Here is a 26,517-nt window from a genome sequence, read left to right as displayed (position 1 = left end):
TAGAGAAATAAAATTACGAATACTTTTGTTTTTTTTTCTTTTTTATTTTATCGTTGTTCTTCAGTTTATTTTCTCTTCATCATAATTTTGTTTTCGTTTTCTACCATTTTGAAATTTTTTCGTTTCTCCTCTTTTGTTCAAATTTTTATTAAACATATTTTCTATTCTTTTTTCTTGAATTTTCTTTTCTATTCTAAGAATTTTGTTTTTCCTTTGGTTTTCTGTCTTGTTTTATAATTTTTCTTTTTTTTAGTTTTTTCATTTGGCTTTTTCCTTTTTTGCGTCTTTGTCATTTTTATCTTGAAAATACTTTACTTTTTTTTTATTCTTATCACGTTTATTACCTTTTTTTACTTAAATTTACGATATATTTTCTTTTTTTTTTGTATTTGGTTTGTGTACCATTCTGGAATGTCTTTTATTTTTTAACATTCGCTTTGAATTTACCTTTTCTTTTGTTTTTACTGTACCTTTATTATTAATATTTTTTTTTTTTATTCTTTTTACCTTAAAAATTTATTTTTTCTTTACTAAGAAGAAAATATTGATTAAGATATTTTATTCTACACGTAGAAAAATAAAGTGTATTAGATATATTAATAGAAATATTATCATTTTACGAGAATAAAAAGAAAATTATAGAAAAAAAATAGAGAAATGCAGGAGGGGAGGGGAGAATAAGTGGAAAAGAAAAATACCTGTGGCGACTAAAAAACACCATTAAAAAAATAAAACTTATAGCCATAAGGTAAAATCTGTCTTTATTATCAATTTTGTTTTAGAAAGCAAGAACAAAATAACAGGAGTAGGCAAAAAGAAAATGTAATAAAAAAATTTTTTTTTCTTTATTTATTTAAGTAATTTTTTTTTTATTTTTATTTTACTTAAGAAATTAGTCTGCCCTTAATAAATTTGTTATGAATGACATATAAATTAAATCAAAATATGAAAGCGATGATTGTTTTTTAATATTAACTTGTTTTTTTAAGTAGTCAAAAGGATGAGTTCATTTTTATTCAAATTTCTTATAAATACTTAATCTCTTACAACTGATTAACTAAAAAAAAGGGCCAAGTTGTACAAGTTAATATATGTATATTGACTTTATAGAAATGAAGACTCAAAAGTTAAAACATTTTGTACTTAGATAATCGCATAATTGTTCTACAATAGCTTGAATTCTGGCCTATAATATTAAAATTTTTATCATTGTAAAATATTCTAAATGAATATTGGTTAAATAACAATTTGTACTTTAAATTCAAAATTTAATACATTTTTAGTGCTTTTAAGAGTCGAGTGATTATGTAATTATAAATTCTTTTTTCTTATAATTTGTTATAGCTTATTAAAGATAATTTTATACATTCATCATATAAATACATACATATTATACTTGTGTATATAGGTCAAAACATACGTATGTACATAATTATATATTCTTTTAATAAATTTATTGCCTACCGTGTAATTAATTAATAAGCTAATAACAATTATATTTATTTATTACCATGAATCATACCCTACTGATTACTATATGCATTACAATAACTTTTCAATCACTTTTAGAAATTATACATATATACAATCTTCTTTAAAATGTTACAAATTTTATTTTGTCACTAAAACTAATGCAATATGAAAATGATTAATTTAAAAGGATTTTAATGTCATTGAAAAAAATATACATAATTTATTGATTTTACTTTATAAATTTCATATTTTTTACTTCTATTTATTTTCGATAGAATTTTCTCATATATTACTGCCTTGAAAATATATACACATATATGAAAATATATATGAAAATATACACACATGTATAACAGTAACTTGTCAAAAATATTTGCATGAATGATAATTTTAACCTTAAAACTTATATTAACAGCATCCTTGAAATAGAAAATCAGAATTAGTCATGCAACTAATATTCAGAAATGCTTACATACAACGCATACACACAAATATATACTATTAATCATCATTACTTTTACAAATCATATTATTTTCTTTCGCAAAAAAAAAATTTTTTTGTAGTCATCATTAATTCAAGATATTAGCAAAATATTTTCTCAAAAAGTTAATGAACCAAAATGTTGCATTAAAATGATTTTAGTAATATAATTTATTATAAAATGATTACATTTAAATTTTATCACTCTTTAATGTTATGTAAACTTGGGAATAAATTAAATATTAACGAAAGTGCATTTTTAAAAGATTAAAATGTGTAAGTACATTAATAACGATTGCTCCTACCTAATATATTTATACGGGTATGATTCAATGATCTTTTTATTATGAATTGTTGAAGGTTATCATAAAATTCGAAAAATGTTTACGAAATAAATAGTATATTAGGGAGTTTGAAATGCACAGGGGAGAAAATGTTTTTAAATATCTTTAATATTTTTTTATAATTTCAAATTTATAATAATAACAATATTATATAGGATCTTATTTACTTTCTATTATAAAACTTAATATCAATTTACCATTTATTTTGCTGTTAGAAAATATAATTTAGTGATAGTAGTATTGTACATCGAACAGTAATATTAAATTTGGGATAATATTTAAAATTTTAATAGCTAATTTATAACATGAAAAAATTGCCCTAGTAACGCCAACATGAGAATATTGTCCATTACCCTTATAAAAAAAAGTAACGCATGTTAACGTATACGGAACTATATAATAATGTATCGTATTTAGTTAGAGTTAAAATTACAAAGTACGAAATCGTCTTTAACAAAAATTATGATATTTTCTTATTATTTTCACGTAAATTCCGACTTTACGGAATTGATGAAATCAGGATATATGAAAACTTAAAAGAAAAATGCTATTTTTCTCCTCCGTTTTCTTTCTTAATTCTTTTCACTTTATTCTAATTTCCTTTAAATCTTCTATTTTATATTAGGGTACTAAAGAAATTGTATCGACTTCTGTTAAATATACTATAGGATTTTTTTTAAAATTTATTTAAAAATATATTTAAAGGAAAAACCGAAAATAAAATAAAAATCTACAAAAATATAAAGGAAAGAATAAAAAAATAAAAATATTTACAAAATGGGGGGTTGCTTTAAACAATTTTACATATATAGTAGGACATAAAAAAATAGGAAAAAGCTATATGGAGAAAAAAGCAGATCTCCCAAAATGATATCCAATTGATTTTCAATTACATTCTAAAATTTAATTATTAGGGTGGATGAATTCATTATTGAATGAATGGACATTAGAAATGAATGAAACAAAAAAAAAAAAAAAAAAAAATAGAAAAAAAGGTAAAAAAAAGATTTTTTTTTGTTATACTTTATTTTTCCAAAAAAGAAAAACAAAATAAGGACATTTCCCTATTTTATTATTTTTAATTTTTTTGCTTATTCTTCATTTTCTTGTTTATTCAATTTCTTCGTTTTGAATCCCTTTGGATGTTTGGCTTCCGGAAAATGAGAATAAACATAACATTTTTTCTTTTTTTTTTTTTTATACTCGTACATTCCACTTTTTTCTACATTTTTTTGCTGAAAATAATTTAAATATTCAAAATGAAATTCAAAATTCCAGATCTCTTTTTTTTTTTCCTAATTGAATTTAAAGGTTTCTAAATTATGTTTTCTCCTATCTTTTTTTCCCTCGTTTATATATTTTTACATTTTAACTAGTATTTACATAGGTCTGATATTAAGGATGCTGGTGTTGGTTTTCTTACACTGCAGGTATTGTGGATAAAAAATCATTTTCTATATTTAAATTAACTGTGAAATTTTTGTGCCCTTCAATTCGATAATTGTTGCCGTATAAATAAAATATGAGATTTTTTCCCCTTTAGTGGTCAAAAGCTCACATTTCGAATACAATATCTTTTGATAATTTAATATATAATTGTTTTTAGTATAATTAAGCACACAATGAGTGTTCATTTCATGTGGAGCATTAAGGTACTTAACATATTTTCTAAATTAGGGAGTTAATAAAGCTAGATCATCAGTACAAGTTTTAAGACTACAAAAATTTGAAAAATTAAGTAAATTACAACAAGGTAACGAGAATTGGCTTGTGTAAGGATTACTTTAAAATAATTGAAAACTATAGGTTTATATTTTGTTTTTTTTTTTTTTATTATTATAGGATATTTAAAAGTTTTTAGAAAAAAAAAATATGAAAAAATATTAAAATTTTCTATAATAAATTAGAAAAATATGTTTTTTTTTTTTTTTGCGCTTTTGGGCAAATTTTTAATTCAATTTGAATTTATTTTGAATTATTTCATATTATCTATTTGCATAACATGGGATTTGATTTTCCTTTCTCTGCTTTTTTCATTATTTTCTAATTAGTTACATTGTTTTTTAATTAATTTTTTTTTTTTTGTAATTTATTTTTTATTTTTTAGGGAAAAATATGATTAAATAATTTTGTGTATTTGATTGTTATAATTCGTTTTTTTTATTATTTTCGAATATTTTTTTATTTTTAATTTTCATAATTATGATGTTTTTTTAATAATTTATTCAGGAACAGGCAAAATATGCTATTTTTATTTTAATAAGTTGTAAATTTTTATTATTTTAATTCGGGGATAAAAGAAATGATGAAAGCAAAAAAAAATTAAGCTCATTTCAAATGAATTTTGTTATTGAATTATTATTTTTAATTAAGGAAAACATATAATGGAATTACAATAACTTTATGATTTCCACGAATTTTAAATTTAATTTAAAATTTTATATATTTTTTTTTATTTAATATTGCATTTAAAATTCAAAACGCATTTAAATTTATCGCTGAATATGAAATTTTGAAAAATATTATTGTTGTAGTGTAGAATAATAAAATAAATATTTTGTCAAATGTAATTGAGTTTTTCAATCGCAAATGGGTGTGTAGAAGCAAAGTTGCCATTATACAAATTGTTTGTATAAATTTTAGGTTTTTATAACTGATTAAATTTACCAATGATAGATGGTTTTGACAGATAAAATCTGTCAAAAGAAAAGTAAAGATTAACAAAAATTATTTTTGTGTATAAAATATGCCAAATACAATTAAGAATAACGTACTTTATGTTGATTAAATTCGGAACAAGGAGAATCAGAAAGGAAGAGAAAAACCCGTTTTGTTTATAACTATTTAAATTTTAAAGTATATTTTCTCAGTAACAAAATGATTTTTTAGTTCTCCTCTTCCATTCGTTTGGAACCGTAAAATAGTGCTAAATAAATTATTATTGTATATTGGTTACACAATTAAATGACTTATACCAAATAGAATGATTTACATCTCTGAAAAATTTCCGCTTTAATTTTTTTATCCGCTTTAATTTTTTTATCCGCTTTAATTTTTTTATCCGCTTTAAGTTTTTTAAATAAAGTACCAAATTAGTGTAATTTCAATTCAAAATGAGGATGGATAGTCGTAAAACATGAAGTATCTTACAGTAAAAATCATAATCATTATGATTTCGATAAGTATAGAAGTCAAATAAAGCGACGACAATAACTAAATTATAGTTATATTATTGTAGTTATTTTATTAAAATATTGTGATCGTTAGGATAATTTTTATATTAAGTGTTTCAAATCGAACTAGTATAGGAAACAGAATTTTTAGAAATTTTAAAAAGCAATGGTATTAAATTTGTATTGAATTTGTGAAAGAACAAAGAAAACTTCTAGATACAAGAAATCCTAAACTTCAACATGGTACTTAAGAAAATCTTTTATTTTTAAATTTATTTATTAAAAAACATTATTTAATTAAAAAACATATGTGCACGTTATATGTATGTATGTATATAATTTTAAATATAAAGTTGAAAAATAATTGACACAAATAAAATTACAAAATAATATTTGAAGATTTTAGTACTTATGTATGTATGTGTACACTTTTTTAATCTAGAAACTTTAAAATTGCAAACAATAGCTAATCATAATTTAAAATGAGAAATGCCGGAATAAGTGTTTAACATAAAAAAAAGGAAATAATTTAATTTAAAAATTGAAAGATTCAAAAGCACACAGTTGCATATATTTTAGAAATACTAAAATATTGTTATGTAAGTGAATGCATATATGTACATACAAAGTGAATAAAGTTAAAAATGTCCTGAAATAATTTAATCAAACATTTTTGAAAAATGTAAATGAAATAAGAAAAAATATCTTTTAATTAAATTAAATCTTTCTATTAGCTACACATTCTAAATTTCAAAAATAGAAGCACATTAATTGAATTATATAAAATAAATCTGTATTTACATTATGTTATATGATGAATACTAATTATATATACAATTTTCAAGCTTAGTAACCTAATATACAAGTCTCTTGGAAGTTGTATTTAGAAGTGACTTTGATAAACTCAAATTTTACTTACTTTATTCAATGTTTGTGGCAATATTTCACGGATTCAAATTTCATTATTCGTTAATTGCCTGACTTATTTGTATAGATCAAATGACTTAAGTTAGAGTATTTGAGATAAAAGAAATATTCTTAGGATTCTTAATAATTTTAAATGTAATATTAACAAAATTTTTTATCAGATGTGAAATTTAAAATTTTTGGAAATTAACTTATTTTTTTCAAAAAACAAAAAGTACTAGTAGAACAACTGTTTTTCATACTGTCATACTAAAAACAAAATATATAATAATTATGATAAAAGATCTTTAATCTTATGAGTTATTTTATTCTAGTTTTGAAATTTTTTTATTATATACAGGAATTTTTTTAAAACTATGGTTTGTTTACCACTCTACATTATTGTTTTTCCTTAAATGAAAAAGTTTCAATAATTGCATACTTTTAGGCAAAAACGTAAAATTATATTTTTCCAAATTTTTTAGATAAAACTTTTTATTTATAAGAATTAAATGAGTATACGCTCCTAGCATAGGTGAATGTATATATACATATGTACACAATATACGTTCATACAATACATTCTAAGAATTAAGATATTTTGTCAAAGAAGTATGTATATTATGTATAGCTAAGTACTCGTATCATACATATTCTGCTTAAGTGAAGTTCTATATGTAGTGAAGTAAATACATAATGTGCATATTTCAGTATACATACATATATGGTTATAAATATACTACATATACTATAAGAGTTTCATAATACAACTTAAAACGTATATAAATTAGAGCAAAAAAAAAAAAAAACTTATATGAAATAAAATTCTTTTTGAAATGAGAAATACTTAATCCAAGTTATTTGTTTGTGTTTCTTAGGTTACGTACGAGTAGTACAATATAAGTTTAAATCTTCAAAAAAATATTTAGGTTTCTACAATAATATATTTTATGAGCATATATTATAACTGTATGTATGTATAACAATATAAATAAGGATTCCATCTAATCGTAATAATTAATTTCAGCAAACGAATCTAATTTATATCTTTGGGAAAATTTTCAATTTAATACCTGATCGAAATCTTTGATCATTTGTGTTAAACACATATTTTATAACATATATTATATAAAATATTATATGAATGTGTATTTATGTATACGTATATAAAAATTTTTGTGATAAGTATGTAAAATAGTAGGTATTAAAGAATTTGCTTGAATTCAATAAAAAAGTTTTTAAAGTATTTTTGTTATTTTAACATTTTATTGTTATATGTACATGGTTCTACACATATTTTATTTCGTTCACTTATAAAAATACGATATTACAATTATCGTATACATGTATGTACATAGTCGTTTCTATATCAAAGTTCAAGTGGAAATGGTTTATCCTTTACTTTATAGGTTATTATAAAAATACGAAATTGGTAAAAAGTTTTCGCTATATGATCACAAACTTTTGTTTTTATCCTTATCATGTGAACGAATTAATTGAAATGTGTGTTTTCTTCGTTTTTACTATTATTCTATACTCGAAATAAAAATACTCGAAATGGAACAGAGCATACCAAAGGGAGAACTTTGGAATTTCGAAACTTTTTGTTTTATTTTTTTTTTTTTTGACAATAATTTATTAATTTATAGCAATTAAGGTAAATTGGAATAGATACTATGAATTTGTGCACACTATTAAAATATTTTTTTCCATCTAATCTCGATACAATGAAAATTATCAGGGTAATTGAGAAATCTTTTGTTTTTCATGCATAACTCTGCTATTTTTTAATTTGTCATATTGTTTTTTTTTAGAATTCTATTGCTTTTTTAAAATTTGCACGTAATATCAATAAGGCGTAATGAGAGAAAATCTCAGACTATCTTCAATGTAAAATGTTCTCAGACATAAATTTTTTTTTAAAACTATAAACTTTTTCATTACGCAGAAGAAATAAATTTTATAATTAATAAATTTAATAATTTTTTAATTTTCATATTTTTTTTGTTTTTGTATTTGCAGAAAAAACTTGTAATATAAATGAATTTAGATGCACGAATGGTAATTGTATACCATTAAAATGGCGTTGTGATGGTGAAAGTGATTGTGCGGATGGTTCAGATGAAGAAAGTGGTTTTTGTAGTAAGTATAAAATTTTTACATTATATGTAGAATATATATGTATTTTTAAAACTGTAAGTTAGCAGCTTCTTGCAGCTAATTTAAAAAACAAAAACACTCTTTTAATAATATTAAAAATTTTATAATTTTTGTAGTAATAATAAAAAAAAATTTAATTATTTTAAATAACAAATTTTTAAAGTGCAACAATGTAAACAGAAAGAAAATGAAATTATGTGTAAGGATGGTACTCAATGTATACCGATTGCATGGGTATGCGATCGGGCCTATGATTGTACTGATCATTCTGATGAATTCAATTGCGGCGGTAAGAATAAATGACGATTAATATAATTAAAGGGGAAGATAATACAAAAATTTAAAGAAATAAGCATGATAATTTTAAAATTTAAAATTTTGTTATTCATATTATTTGGTTAAAATAACATTTAAAGAAAAATTAAATACTTAATGCTGGTGTAAATACATGTGTGCATGTGTATTTAGTTTTGAGAACGAAAATTGAATAAATGTTTATGTGATCGCCAAAATTTATATCTTCCAAAAAATAAATAAGAAAAATTTGCTGCGTGAGCGTAAGAAAATTATGCTACAAGTTGACAAGAATTTGAATTTTAACAAGTTCTTTAATAAAATATGGCTATTCTCTTAACTTTTCGTTATTAGTTTAAAAAACGTCTACTGTATATGCATGTAAAACATAAAACCTTCCTATATACAAATTAACGTACATATTTCGTATTATTTCATTTTATTAATTCCAAATGTATATAGACTAAAAATTTTTAAAAACTGAATAACCCTAACCTAACTTTAAACTACATCATTTACTCGTTTTACAAATTCATTGTAACAAAAATATACTATTGACATACGTATGGTATGTAAATTTTTATGTGTGTAAGAATATTGTTCTTTTAGTAATAAAAACTAACATTTAAATTTAATTATTTAACATTAATGTTTTTTGTTATATAATAAAAATTCACTTGGTGTAAAGTGATTTAAACGTTTCGCCAATACAATGTATAACTACATATATAATATACATTGGTTTTTTCCTCCTCGACTTATAATGACATAATTATAAGTAGCTTTTCTCCTTCAAATTGCTTTTTTTTTTAGAAGAGCTATTATATGAGAAATGTCACAAAAAATATTGTTAAATTGAAAATTACATTAACAATATGAGTATGTTTTTTTACAGTCATAATTAAATACATACAAACACAAATTTGAATGTGTATATATACATGTATTCGAATCCATATGAAATCCATAGAAAATTTTTTATGAAAAAAAAACGACCAGATTTTCGCTTATGTAACCTCATGCACGGATGAATTAGTGAACTTTTAATCCCTAGGAAAAAAAAATTTCTAATTTTATCCCTTTTAAATTTTTACTTGTTCGCCTTTTTTGTTTATTTTGTTCTCATCTTTAATCAGTGTTGTCGCTTTTAATATTATTAAATGATTCAGTTGTAATTTTGGGTTAAAAAGCAGTAATAAATTTTTTTTTTCATAATTTATTCGTATTTTATAACTTTCTTGTAAATATTATCAAGTTTTTTCTAATATCTTAAAAATAATAATTTTTTGTTTTAAAAAACCTTCATTCGAAACTCAAAGTCTTAAGAATATTCAATTATTTCCTAAAGTTCCAAATTGCAGAAATATTGAAATAAATTACAGCAAGCCAATGAATAACAAATTTCTGAAGATTATTATTGCATTATTGAATTCAAGAATTGTATCAGATTTGATACCAACTTTTTTAATTTTAATGTATTCGTCAGTATATTATTTACTTTGTTAAACACTAGTACACATAATAATGGTTTATAATGGGTGACACATACAAATAAAAGTAATTGCAAAAGAATGGTTACATTATATAAATCGCAAGAAAAAAAGCAGAAAACAAAATAAAGAACAAAAAAAAGGGCGAAAAAGTTGATTAAGTAATTACGCTCAGTTAACCTTGTACTAACTCAAAAATAGGGAAAAAGCAACATGAAGTGTCAATAAAAAAAACTGACATTTTTCTTTCTTTTGAGTTTAATTGAAGGGCACCATATTTTTGCATATATGTATGTATGTACAGTGTATATATTGTACGCATGTACGTGGGTAAGCAAAAAATAAATTAAAAATTTATACAGCAAATGTGATGATGAATTCACAATTATTGTTAAGCAAGTATGCATAAAAAGTCTAAAATAACTTTTTGGATGGGTTGGAAATAAAAAAAGATGCAAATATTTTTTTTGTTTTTTTTTTTATTAAAAAAAAAAACAAAGAGTTAACTGGCAATAATTTTTTTTTTTCATTTATTTATGTAACATACTTAAAGTTTATTAGATTGCCTATATTTATCCAGTAATTTCTGAAAAATACTTGAACAAGAATGTAGCTTTTCATAGCAACTTAAGCGATAAAAGTTTTTCAAAAAAATAGAAAAAATCTATTTAAATTTCATATATGCGATAGAAACACTTATTTTATTTGAAAAAAATGTAATATTGAACTAAAAAAATAATATTCATAGAATTCACAAGGTCAATAAGTTATAAGTAGATACGTATATAGTAGATTGTACAGAAATATCAAATTTCGTATGAATTCCATGAAAAAAAATTTGTACATGTTTCACATAGAAACAATGAAATTGCAAATGAAACTCACAATATCACATAGTCTTTAAAAGTCTCTGGAAATTTGTGATGAAATATTAAAAATTTTCCCAATCATGAATAACATTAGATGATTTTTTTTTTATTTGGTCTTTATTGTTTTTAATTTTGGACATATCAACGTCAAATTATCCCGGTTCTGTTTATCATTTTACAATATATAAGAAGCCGACGTTCGAAGCACGCTTTCGCTAGTTGTAAATACTTGAATATAACTTAAACATGTATTCGGTTAGTTGGGGTTATTTTGTTCTACACCTGCTGGGGATTTAAATCTTGTATATATCGGACATCTCGATTCGAATTCAGTTTTAGAAAGAAATATTGAACATGTGATTTTCCTTATTCTGGCAAAAAAAAAAAAACGAAAAAATTAATTTCTTTGCCTAACATTTCACTAACAATGTAAAAAGAACTATACATATTCGAAATATAAATTGGATTTGACAATTCAAATTAAAGTTACATGTAAGCGCTTTACAATCGCTATTGATTTCTATATTATGTAAGTACAATATATTGTTACAAAACCGTGAGAAAGAAAATATTTTAACGCGATATATGTATGTAATATGTACATTTAAACTTGTTACATTTAATTGATGCACATAATATGCTTTGTTTAAACTAAATACATGTATATATGTTTGTATATCAAAGATAATTTAAAAAAATTTTCAGTTTTTATCCTTGGTTTTTTTTCTCACTCTGTTGGCGTAACGTTTTTATTATTGTTATCTGAAATAAAAATTGAAATATATATATATATATATATATGAAACCAGAATAACACATAGTGTGTAGGAGGTAATACACTTTGAACAAAATTTATATATATACTCGTATATGGCAAAAACTTATGTACCATTAAAAAATACGTATATATATATACAAAAAATTTTTCAGATATTACATAAAGGACTTAATTTTGTTTATATAAAAAGTGTTCTTTTGGAATTTAATATTAATAAAAAAAAAAAAAGTCTAAAATTTCGAAACGAAAAAAGTTTTTTGTTCATAGAAAAAGTTTTTTTCAGAAATTTTTGTGTTCGACATTGCATATATAAGCGTATTCTTATATGAAAAACAAACTAAGTATAGTCAAATTTAAAGGAAAAACCGAGTTTACCGTAATATATATATATATATATATATATATGTATATGTATGTATTTGTATTGATTATTTATAATATTTAAATATTATATTAAAAGGTGTTCGAATTAACATTGAAAAGTTTAAATATAAAAATCTAATTATAGAAATTTTGGTTTTATTTAAAAAAGACACCAAAAAAAAATACTTTAAAATATTTATAGCTTAAAATATAAACTGAATTTGTGATATTTATAGCATATATATATACATCTAAATAAATTATTTACCTGATATAATAAATTATGTGAATGTGTACCTGCAAAATAAATTAGAACAATCAATATGTACATAAATCTACCCATATACACGTTGTATGGGGTTATGAACCAAAATTTTTCTAAGTATTAAAATAATTAATTAAAAATTTAATTACTTTCTTTTTTATTTAAAAAAAAACAAAACAACCAAAAATATTTTCTTTTAAAATTTAAAAATTTAAGTATAAAATTAATATGAATTTAATTTTGTATACCGGAGGTTGTATGACACAAACATTAAAGAGTTTTTCTGAAAATTTTCTGAAAATTTCACTTTATTTTCATTTTATATCAAAAAATTTTACATTTAATTTTTTATTTTAATCACAATTCTGAACTTTAACATTTACATTTCAATTGTGCTTAGATTCATTAATTGTTGCAGTTAATTTTCGTCACAGTCGATAAATTTCGTTAAAGCCCAGATTCAGCTTAAAAATGTAAAATTGTTGAATTGTTAAGAAAACTCAGCTTTTTTATAATTTTGAAGTCGTGCATTATTCGTATTCGAAAGAGTATTGTAGAGCAAATAATTGAATTTTTCAATTAAAATAATAAATTAATCCCAACATTTTATTTAATGACTTTGTTAAAACAGTAATAATTAATTAATGGCTCCTTTGTTCATAGTACTATCAAATCAGTGTTTATTTTCAATTAACAATATCAGCTTATTTTGATATGAATACGTAGTTCGATTCTTGAATATAAAAAAGAAATTATTTTTATTTGTTAAAAAATATCTCTATAGAATTTATCAATAATTTAAAAGATATGTCATTGCATTTTAACAATGTTTCCATAAAGTTAATTTGAAACGATTATTCCATAAACTCAGTGTATTTTGCACACATAACATTAAGAGATTATTTTCTTTTTACATTTTAAAAATCAAAAAATAAAAGTTAATAAATTATGTATATTCAAAAGTCTATACGCCATCTCTAGATATACATACATATACATTATTTATTGTCTATATTATATTCATACATACATACATTGAACATATTACATTACTTGGTACATTACAAATATACATAAATTATACATTTTCAAAGAATTCTTTTGTCTCTTTTGAGAAAATTTTCAAATCCTTTATATCTTTGTTATCCTTTCAATTTTATTTTACAATTATTTAGAATGCTACCCATTTATATATATATATATATATATATATATATATATATATGTATATATTACTACCATAAATATGGTAGTAGTATAATTTTATATTCAAATTTATGAACAACGAACTATATGAGCACTGATTTGATGATGAGTGAATTGACAGGGTTTTAAACCTGAACTGACATATAAACAAAAAAAAAAGGATGAATATAATATGTATGTGAAGAATTTTTTTTTAGAAAGGAATAAAGTAAAAATATTTTAATAAAAAAAAAAAAACAACAAAACAAAAATAAAATATTCTTTGTTCTTGACAAAATAAGCATTTCTTGAACTCTTTTAATCTTTGAATTTTTTCTTTTCGTTTTATTTTTGTTGAAATATTTGAAGCGAACAAAAACATGTCGCTGGAGTTATACAAATACTTGACAAAACAAAAAACAGCTTTCTTAATAAAAGGCCAAAATGAACTTTTGTTAAATACCTTACCTCCCCCTCACATTTGTGTATGTACAAAAAATTTTAACTTTTCTGATTTTTTTTTTTTGTTAAGTCAAGATGAAAAAACAATAAGTGTTCATTCACTCTTCTACTTATTTCATGCTTTCATTAAGAACCTTAAGGCATTTTGCAACGTAACCTAACAACAACAACAGCAATAAAAAAAAAACAGAAAAAACAAACAATTTCGTTCGACTAAAAATAAAATGAAAATCGCGAATTTTTTCTTAAAAAATATTAATCAAGAACGACAGCAGTTATTTAAAAATTTGAGAAAGTTCATTTGACTTATTGCGTTTCTAAGAGAAAATAAAAAGAAAAATATTATTCAAGAATTTTATATTTTATGTAAAATTTTAGTATTATTCACCAGACTGAACAGATGTTTTATTAATTTTTTTATTGAAATTCTATAGATTTTTATTTGCAAATGTTGATTAGCATAAGAAGCATCAACCTGATTGCATAAATTTTAAGTTTAATTGGAAATTTATGAAATTATTTAAAGTTTTTATATATGTATAAGCATTAATCAGCATAGTTACCCAAGTAACTAAGATAAGTCTATAAAGTATATAAGTATAATCTGAGTGTATATTTGTTCAAAACAAAGCTCCTCTAATTTTCTAATTGTACAGAAAATTGTTTAAAACGGAATACATAGTTCAATTTTGGTTCTTGTGGACATCATTTTCCTTTTTCGCTTATCTCATATTCATAATATTCCACAGATGAAATCTGAATAAAATTTTTAATAAAAAACTCAGGTCATTGCTCTAATTTTTACAATGTACCAGAAAATAATAGAGTTCAGTTTCATAAGCGAAAATATTTTTTATTCAATATTTTCTTCTATTCTAAAACAACAATAATAGAAGAATTTACAATAAAAAATTTTAATTTTGAATTCATGTAAGTGTCATATGAGACAATCTTTTGTTTAATATAAATTGGAAATAGTATTCAAATCATGTTTTAATAAAAAATGTACGAGTAACAAATAAAAATCGTTCTCAACTATAAATTACTATTAAACACCCTTTGAAAAATAATATTTTTACATTATACGGAACCGTTTTATTGGAAAAATTCTTATTATTAAAAAATTAAAGAATAATTTTCATTTATAATTGTCACAAAAACTTATACCGGAAAATAATGCATAAACGTACGTATGTATGTACGTATATGTATACACATTTATAACAAAGAAAAGAATCTTTTTATTTAACAGAAAAGTAAAATTTCCTTTGATCATAAATTTTTTAAGTGTAAAGAAACTAAAGTCATAAATGAGTGGCAATTGCAGAGAGAAATGAATTCCAATTAATTTAAATAGCTTGCTTATTTTCAATTTAAAATTTTGTGCATTAATTCGCTGTAAAAAGAAGTTTGTCGTAGATCTTGTTATCTGTAATAATGATGAATATGTCGTAATTTTTTATTAAAACAATTTCGAAAAATAGCCAATTAAATGGGTTCTCATTATTAATGGGGGTATACTTTGTGCTTTTTTTTACACATACAGTGTTGATTTAAACTAAAAAGTTATGCATTTAATTCAAAATATGCAAAATATTATTTATAAAATTTGCCAAACGAAAAATTTCATTCTACCACATTTTCCTTTTTACTCTTTTTTATCACATATTTTCCTTTTTCGCTTAATGAATAAAAGAAAATTATATTCATAATGTTATGTATTTTTTATAATTACAGGGAAAAAAGCGTGTTCAGCGGATGAATTTACATGTAAATCAGGCAATGGTGAATGTATACCATTAGCCTGGATGTGCGATCAAAGCAAAGATTGTTCAGATGGCTCAGATGAAGCCACATGCAGTAAGCGTTAAAATTGATTGTGATTTTGTGTTAATCCTTCTCTAATTTACACTTTTTTCTTTTGATTTCTCTATCATTTGCTTACACTATTTTTCTGTCTGTTTTTTTAAAGTTTTTAATTTACTAATTTTCAAAAAAAAAAAAACAAAGCAAAAAATTCATATACCACTTATCTTTCAAAAGTAGAACATTGTTGTTTCCTTTTGTATTTTCTCATATTAATCAAGTAGTTGAATTTTGTTTTGGTAGAAAATTTTGTATAATATTTTATAATTTTGGTGCTGGTTTTTTCTTTATTTTTTAGTAATAATTATAAAACTTTTAGAATAGCTGCTTTTTTTTTTTAATTTTTGTAATTAATACTAATTATAATAAATGTAATATAAATAAAACTTTACTTTTTTAATTAAGTAAAATATTATGTAAGTGTTTTTAAATTGCAAAAATTTATGACTGTACTTTTGTACAGAATAGTTTTATAACTATGTATGTAAATTGAAAATATAAGAACGGGAATTTAATTTTAATAAGAATAAAAATTTTGGAAGGAAGAACTTTTGAAAATAATTAACCATGTTTTTTACAATATTAATAAATTTCAATTGTTTACCCATAAATCACCGAAACAGTTGTATAAAATTACATAGGTTCACAGATATAATAAACAATAAAAAATTATTATATGATTAAACATCCAGGTTGAACTGGAACACACTTAATAATAACGACGTTTAAAAGAATATAGGTTAGGTTATGTTAGTTTATGTTAGGTTAACGTGGCCTCCCGGAAGGGTACAAATAGACCACTTAGGACCGTTGTGGTATTGCCGGATTTCTCCTTTTCCACCCCTCATTCCAACCGGCCGAAACACCTCACAAATCGATAAAAGAGTAATATAAGTGAGAAAATATAAGAGAGTGTAAAAATGTTTTTTGACAAAAAACAAGAAATATGAAAAAAAATTCTGCGCAAATAGGTGATACTTTCCTTTGGTCAAAAACTTGATCTTCATTAAATTTTTGATAAAAGGAAGACTGAGAGCACAAGTTAACCATTATTTTCTAAATTTAACAGGTCTCTTTTTAAATGTATAAGTCAGATTTCATAATATAACAATTCAGTTAAAAATTAAAGAGAATTTTTAACGTTAACCAAAAACAAACAAAAATCAAAGTTCCTTGATACAGGATGAAATTTTTTGATGTGTGATTTTTTTTTTGTTTTCTACTTTTTGTACTATCTAATGCTTATGTCTACATTCTTTTATTATTTTACTATTATTATTTTTTTTTTGAGTTCGTAATAAGAAAAATTGCATATTTTAAAAATTTTATTTATTTTTTAACAAAATTTTTTACTGCTCTCTTTTAATTTTACTTGAACGTTATAAAGCGAAACTGACAGTAATCTTTTAGATTTTGCTCAAAAAAGGAAATTTAATAAATATACGTATACAAGATTTGACATAACACATTATTACTCTAAATAAACGCACATTATACATACAAATGTACTCACAATATATTTATGAGCAAATGTTGCACACATATTTTCTTTTTATTAACAATTTTTATCCGAACACCAAAAATTTGGTATTAGGATCAGGCATTTTAATATATAAATATGTACATATGTATATACAAACCTAACTTAAGAATAGCATACATATTTACACAGATTTCTAAACATGTAGATCTTAAATAAAGTACAAGAACATCATCCTATATTGTATAATATAAACTCACTCTTTGTTTATTTTTCTTTAAAGCAGATACTATAACGCTTCGTTGAACTTATAAAAGTAAAAAAAAAAAACAAAAAAAAAAGTAAAGGTAAAAAGCAAAAAAAAAGTAAAAACATTTTTAAAATTTTTGCTGTTGTAACCACAATATTTACCGTTCTTATCGACCGCTATAATCGCTATCAAATATTTCCCTTCACTTCTGGCTATACTACATGCATATATATGCATATATGTATGTACGTAGCATGCAATGTAAATAGCGTTCAAGGTGATTTTTAAATGTTCTTTCAAATTTAACAACATTCAAAAATTAAAAGACCAACTTTTCACACCAAATTTATTTACCGCATTCGTCATATTTTTATTTTTCCAAAGTAGGTAGCTACGCATATTCTGTTTTGAAAATAATGTTTATAATACGATAGAGGAATAAAATAATTTAAATAAAATTAAGTATCGCTTATGCCTTTACATATGATGAATCATTTCTATTTTTCCTATTTCAATTTTCCTTTGGTTATAGATTTGTAGGTTTGTACAATCGGAGTAACAGTACACCGTACCACGTGCAAGGATCACTTGTGTGCTCCCTTTTGAATGCTGTAACATACGCTTGTGACCCATGCTCCTGATGAACTAAAGCACCTTCTGAAGCCCGGAAAACCGCAACTCTGCCGCCGTGAAGACAAAAACCCCCCCCATACTATTTCCTTTCTCCTATGAATGAGAGTATCACACTCCTTCAGATGGTGTGCTGAGGTCATCCCATCCTCACACACAGAGTTTGCACATGTGTCCACTTACTAGGCCTAGCATACTGATGCGCCCGCTAAGTCTGCACTGACCCAACGAAATCCCGGTGAAATTTCTCATCTAATTCTTGCCCAATCTTATGATTTTCTTAAATCGCTTCACAGTCATATTTTCCCAGAAGTCCGTGGTTCTTTGGTTTTATATACAAATGTTTATAAGTTTTGTAAGTTTTTTTAATATAAAACTCTTAATTGAAATTACCCTTATATGCCTACTAGCAAAACAGTATTATCATTTATTAAAGAGATTATATTGAAGAGCTTTATAACATCACTTACCCATGAGAACAAAATATTATGTTATCCTACGAGTATAGTAATACTTTTAACCTACTTTTTATTTCTTCTTTAAATAAGAGCGGGAAGAGAACTTAAAATGATGTTATTTGTCAACTTTCGAATAGAAGTCAACATAGAAAAAAAAGCAAAAAGAATTTTTTTTTCTAAAAATCAAAGAAAATTATAATAATAAAAAGAAAAAGAAAATACACCTGTATTTTCTTTTTTTTTCTCATTTTTATGGAATACTAATTTAAGGATTCTAACTTAATCCTTGTGAGTATAATGATTTCTTATTATTTATTTACATTTTTTTTTTTTTGATGGAATAAGGAAAGAGCAAAACCATTCACAATAGGTGGAAAATTTTTAAAAGAAAAAAAAAAAGTAGGAAATAAAGAATTAATAGAAAATTTATTTGAATGATTACCTAAGTGAATTATCGTGTACAAAAATGTGATTTTCTTAACAATCTTGATTTAAAGTGTATTCAGTATTTTTATATTTTTAAATAAATATACCACCCTTTAATCTATTTATATGTACAACGAAACACGTTTGCATACACATTTTACTCCTACAATATTATACTAGAAAATTTTTTTTATTATTAAATGTCGTAAGAGGATAAATTTTTTTTCCGTTTCTTATTCTTAAATGAATTGCTTTGAAGAATAATCAAAAAGAAATTCACAATAGCTAATAAATAAATAGTAAACCATTATTATATTTTTGTGTGATTGTATAATTAGTGAACGTCAGTTATGCTCCATGGAATGGTTTCAATTATTTTCAAAAAAAATAAAAGTATCTAATTATAAGTATTTGTATAATAAATTTTATAATATTAATAATTGTGACACAATTTTTATTGGATGAGTTGTAAATATTTTTGTCATATTTCTGCTCGTTATATTTAGAATAAAATTTATGGTTTAATAGAGATAATTTTCTTCCACAAACTTCTTCATTATTACATTTTTATTACTTTTCAGTTTTATATAAAAACATAATTTTCGTAAAATAATCAAAAAATATTTTTGCACAATTTTTAGTAATTGGAAACAAAAATAGTATTTATTGTATACTAAAACCCATCTTTTGCAAACAACTTTCATACTTCAGGCAAGTTCAACTAAAAATCTTTTATAAACAATACAAAAATTGTAAATTATCAGGTGTTCATGGGTTACTGAATATAATTGCTAAGGAATTAAAATATTCCAAATATTTTATATAAAAAGTTCAACTCTTTCCTTTTCATAAATTTTTTTCCTTTTAAAAATTAAATTGAAAATTCTTTTTCGGCATTGACTGAACAATCAACGAGTTTTTATAAATTGTGTTCTTCCCAAGGATTTTGTTTTTCTTTATTTTTTTATATTTTTTATATTGTCTTTAATTTAATTGAAAATTAATTGAAAAAAAGGGAAAGTGGAAAAATAATGCCATGTAAAAGCATAAACTGTTTTCCTTAAATAAAAAAAAAAGTGCTCTTTTTGTCGTAATTATTTGGAATCGCGAAATTTTTAATTAAAAAAAAATAAATAAATAAGCAAAATAAAAAAAAAGCTTTAGTTGCAGACCGTTGAAAATTTATCCCTCTCTCAGAATATTACCACACTAGCGTTATTATTATACCGTTATTGTTTTTAAAATCGTTTTTAATTTATTTCTTTCATTAACAAAAAAACAATTTTTTTTTTGTAATATTGCTTTAGGTTTTGCTTTCGTGTTTTTTGTTTTGTAATTATAATTTTATGTAAATTATGTAATATTTTAATAATTCAATAATTTATTTTTGAATTTAAATATTCCAAATTTAATTTATTTTATAATATTCTTAAAATGCTTCGCTAGGTAAACATTTTTAAATTGTATATGAATAGTTATGATGGGTGTATGTATATATATGTAACTTAATTATATACAAAAATATTTTTGGTTATTTATACAACTGACATAGGATTTGCATAGTTAATTATAACGAAAAGCTGAATTTTTAAATCATTCTTAATTATGCGCGATTATAATACTATACCATGTATAAATTTACTGTATAAATTATATAGTATATGCATATACTTATATACAGTATAAAATATATTCTTTAAAATACATATTGGAAATTTAATTGTGGATATAAATATATTTTTTTACTTACATTATATGTACATAGCGTTTCATTTAAATATATCCTACATCTCTTTAAGTACATGAAAAACTCCAATTTTATAGGAAAAGTAGTCTAAATATAAGAATAATAATTACGCTCTCTTATCCCAACAGGTTTCCTAACGTTTTATATTGAAAAAAAGTGTCAAATCTTTGATGTTATGAAATTTATAGGTTAGTTTTTACTACTGTATAATAGAATTTTTATAGTGTTCCATTTTTATATTCATTTTTCCATATTACTCCAACTTTATTTGGAGGTTGATTCAACGTGATTTTCTTTTAAAAGAAACATATATTGTACGAGTTTTATCACAGCCTTATAATATTACAATTTACAGTATTAGAGCTTTTATATATATATATATATATTATAATATTTAGTGCTATTGTTCTGATATTCAAGTTGGGGAAACCTATTTAAATTTATTAGTTACTTTCATCTATATGATACTGTTAACCTGAAATTACATATGTACATTTTGGAATAAAATATAAACGAACTGAAAAAAATTATTGCCAATGGTGTAATTTATAATAATAACCTACAATATTAACTTGAAAAATATTTTTTGTATTTTGTACATTCATGAAATTGTAGGCCAAAGTTTAGCATATTTAATTTTTTTCTATTGCTTTACGTCAGCGCAATATTTAGTTCACTCATTTTCCTTGTCTTGTATTACTCTGATATGTATGTTATAAAACCGTGTTACAAAAACATTATCATACAAAATATATGTAAAATTTTGAACTTACAGCTAACTATAAGTAAAAAAAAAAAAAAAAAAAAAAAATAAAACAAAACAATTGAAAAGTTGCAGAATTTTTGTTTCATCAAAATTTTAAGTCGGAAACTATATTCTCATAAAAAAACAAAGGTAATGGTTTGCTCAATTAAATAAAATGGAATTCGGTTTATTTTTAAATGGCGGAAAATTAGATAAATAAATTGAAATATTTCCTTGGCCAATTAAATTATTTCATTACCTTATACTATATAAGATGCTATAAATAAATTTATATAAATTTAAGTATAAAAAACGAAAGGACAAAAATTGTTGTGCTCCATAACCTATATTTTCAATATTCGTGTGTTATATATAAAATAGAAAAGAAATTTTTTTAAGGAATAAGAACACTTGTGAGACTAGATGATACAAGAAGACTCTAATGGTTGCTTATACATACATATAAGTGCACATACAAATAGGGGAGAGAAACATTTTCTTGACATTTATAAAGAGCGATTTTCTTCTTTTTTTTTACATTTTCATGTTATATTTTCTTTAAAAATTGTTATTTCTACATATAAATATTTTACTGTAACATACACATAAAAAAATTCATGTTTTTTTTTTCAGATTTAACTTTTATATACAATTTTATATATAAATATTTTATTTTATATATGTATATGCATACATATGTATATATATAACATTTACGGAAATGAAAAAGATTTCACTCAATATTTTTCATTAAAATAAACATAGACGTTTATATTACTTGTATAATTACAGAAATATTCTGGTAAATTATGTATATATAAATGTATAGTTCGTACTATACTAGTATATATCTATACTGTACTAATATTTTATAGTTTACACTATTAAAGTTTAACAAACACTGTATATAAAATGAATTGTAGAATAAGTTTTGGTTGTTAAAGCCTGATTAAATGATTTTGTACATTAAATAATTGTAAACTATGTATTACATATTATTGTTCATATTAGAACTCGATTTTTATGTCTATAAGTGCAATATTTCATTAAAACACACCAGTGCACAATTATATTAATATAAACTCAAAATATATATAATATATTTGAATTTTATCATAGTCACTTCATATTACAAGTACCTTGTAAATTAACACTTCAGAAATAAAATTCTGGACAATATTTAAATATAATGAAAAATATTAGAATTTGAAAATACCAGGCAATATTATACTATCAAATATTTTTAATTAATTCAAATATTATTGGAATGTACATAATGTGTATGTAGTCGAAGCTAATCATTTCGCAAATTTATAATATTAAAAAGGATTAAATTTTGTGTTTATTTTTTCGGTATTTTTCCTATTTTATGAACTATCATTCTGAAGCTTAGGTTTTGTATTGGTATTATGTCAAGAACGCAATTTATAAAATTGTATATACACATAAAAACTAGATAAAAATCGAACCAGAACTAGATCGCGAGAAATATTTTTTTTGACAATCTCTTATATGTACTTTATATACATTTTATGCTTATAATATATTTGAAAATCAATATTTCTCTATACTTTTCATAGAATTTGGTTCATATGCAACAAGATATTTATTTTCAAAATTTAATTTTCTGCAAGTGTATTCATTGCACAAAAATAATGGAAAATATGAGAAGTATAAATCTTGTAGTATCTACGCTATAATAATATTTTTTTTTAATAATATTCATCTTTATTTTTATGAAACAATGAAATAAATCTTGTTAATAATGCCGATCCTCTCGAAAAAATACAAGAAAGATTAAAAATTTAAAGAAATTTTAATAATACCGTTATATTAAAAGAGTTGTAAACCTGAAAACTATACGTTTAAAACAATATTTATATACATTAATCAATTTCATTCAAAATCATCTTTTTTTTGTTACGATTCCTATAAGGTTCTCTTTAAACCATTCGCTTATATTTACTCCCAACTCTTAATATTTAAATTTTTCTGTTTTTTGTACCATTGCAACATTTTTTGTTTTTTTTTTTTTTTTGTTTGCTGGGCATGTATTTATGAATAAATAATCTATCAATGATGTTCAATATACTTACCGATTTTTTTTTGATCCATTCTGCGTTCTTATTTTACACTAAAATTCATCGAAAAAAAAAAATCGAAATATAAAGAGCTTAAAAAAATGAAAATGAAAAAAATATTTTTTATAATAAAATTTTATTGAATTTTAACTATGAAATTTTTATTCCTTGTATATTCAGTTATATTGTTCTCCTTATAAAAAAAAAAATGTTTAAGAAAAACAAATGGCTGATAAAATAAAATGAGCCATGGAGAACAGCATAATATAATATGAAAGACAAAAATTATTATTCTTACTCATATAATTTCTGTATAAATATTATGTATCCATGTTAAACAGGAAGATCGAATATATATCCGAACACAATATATTAATATATATAGTAAATACTTGGATATCATAAAGAAGAAGATATTATTTAATGTATATAAATTGAAAAATCAAAAACATGTAAAAGCAAGGTTCTTGAATGTTAAAATGAATAACAAATTCAAAAACACAGAAAAAAAAGGTATAAAATGTTAAAAATATACAGGAAATAAAAAAAAAGAAAAAATAAAAGAATAAAATACACAAAATTCAAGGAGGAAAATAAAACAAAAAAAAATATTTTATACATATATATATGCTTCTTTAAAGATATAAAATACATATATAAATAATATTTTGAAGAATATTGGAATAAAAAGGAAAAACAAAATAATAGATAAAGATCTTTAGCAACACACACACACGAAACGAAAGTAAATTATAAAGAAAATTTGCAATAAAAGAAAAAAAACAAACTTATTTCATTTTTTTTTTTTTATTCATAGCTACATGTGAATCACAAAATTTCGAAAATTTTATGCAAATTAAATTCCTGTACATTAATCATTCGGAGAATTTTTTTTTTTTTTTTGTTGTCTTTTTTACATATGCATACATAATATTATTTGAGATTTGCTACCAGGTTAATGCCTCTTTTTATTTTTTCAATATATTAAATTTTCAGTTTTAATGGTATTTGAGTTGAAAATTTTAAATATGCAATTTTCATTTTATTTGTAATTCGATTTTAAACTTTAGATATTTAAAAAAAATATTAGATTTTTTACAATTTTAAAGGTTAATGTAAAAATTATAAAACTAAACGGGCATAAAGCGTGATTATATAAAAAATATATATTTTATTTCATATGTAACCTTCAGTAATTTAAGGTAATTTTTGAATTATTTGAAAAATATTCATTAAACAGAATATCAGGGGGTAGAATAAATTCGATATTTCCAATTATAATTCAATAAAAAAAAAATTGCATATATATAGGCTTCGTTAAATATTTTGAACTTTTCATTAAATAAATAATAAATTATTAAAAAATGGACGACTATGATTTTAAGAAATTTATTGTGAATAAATGCATCAATCAAAAATTTTGAAAAATTTTAATATTCTTATTTACATTTGGTTTATAACTAATTCAGAATAATTATAATACTGCTTTTGTGTGAGAGCATACAACACTGTTTTAATTAACATTAAAAATATTTATTTTGCATATGCAATATAAGCAAAATTGTTTTTTTTTTTCGAAAATAAAATACAGAATTATAAAATAATTTTATATGAATCTTATACTCATTGACCTTATTTCACTTTAATTCGAAATTTGATCTCTTGGATTTGGGTGTATTTTTCAGATTCTAAGAATGCATTAAGCGTAACTTTAAATATAATATTTGTATGAAAATAAATTTTTTTTGTTTTGTTTTTCCGTTTCAATTTATAAAAGTTGTGTGTTATTCAAATTACATACATATAATATACATATATGTATGTACATATATTATTTTAGAGCACTCTTTTGAATATTATTTGAGAATAAATTCTAAATTCTAAATTTGTTTAAAATTTATTTTTTTTTTTTTTACATCTAAAGGATGATAAACAAAATGTGTTTTGTTTTTGTGTTTTGTAAAAAAAAAAATAAATAAATAAATAAATAGATCAAGGATATTTTATATCAGTAAAAAAAAGAAAAATGGAAAAAAGAAAAGAAAAAACGAAAATTCAAGTACCATTTTGAAAGGAAAATTTTTAAAGATCTTTGTTCTTGAAAATTTCAAAATAAAATGGAAAAAAAAAGGGAAAACTTTTTTTTTGTTTTTTTAATGAGACTGATTAAAAATGAGAAAATGAAATCCATTTAGTATCCGTTTACAGTCATAGTTACAAATACGAAAAAAAAATTCTGTGATAAAATAAAGGATTCTTTCTTAAGATTTTCATTTTATTTTAAAAGTTTTATTTGTTTTAAATTTTGAAAAACGGTTTCTTATTTTTTCGGAATATCAATTTAAGGACAACATGAAGAATTTTGTATTTTTTAATATTTTATATTTAGAAATTTAACATAAATTTATTATATTGAGTTTTACACAAAATGCGGTATTCAAATAAATATTATATGTTTTTAATTTTCTATTCTATACATATATAATATGTATATAAGAATATTACACATACATAATATTGTAGTATTGCTCTTAATTTATAAATAAAAATATTCCACAAATCAGTGGTGTCTAACATATTTGTATTACAAT

General features: G+C 22.3%; 1 protein-coding gene across 6 annotated transcripts in view; it reads left to right on the top strand.

The window, feature by feature from the left end:
• The window catches only part of LOC129610626 (very low-density lipoprotein receptor-like), a 162,540-nt gene that overhangs the window by 64,759 nt on the left and 71,264 nt on the right, over positions 1-26,517 (top strand). For 4 of the 6 annotated variants that reach the window (XR_008697100.1, XM_055523253.1, XM_055523255.1 and 1 more), the window contains exons 2-3: positions 8,400-8,519; positions 8,701-8,826. Coding sequence is in view for 4 of the 6 variants with exons in the window: in XM_055523253.1 (XP_055379228.1) it covers positions 8,400-8,519; positions 8,701-8,826 (246 nt within the window). In the remaining 2 variants the exon portion in view is untranslated. Of the gene's footprint in view, positions 1-8,399; positions 8,520-8,700; positions 8,827-15,980; positions 16,104-26,517 lie in introns of all 6 variants that reach the window. The other 2 variants (XM_055523256.1, XR_008697101.1) reach the window with 2 other exon arrangements.

Source organism: Condylostylus longicornis, unplaced genomic scaffold, assembly GCF_029603195.1.
Source record: "Condylostylus longicornis isolate FDR11 unplaced genomic scaffold, ASM2960319v2 ptg000045l, whole genome shotgun sequence".
Lineage (NCBI taxonomy): Eukaryota > Metazoa > Arthropoda > Insecta > Diptera > Dolichopodidae > Condylostylus > Condylostylus longicornis.
This window is presented reverse-complemented; position numbering and strand designations above follow the sequence as displayed.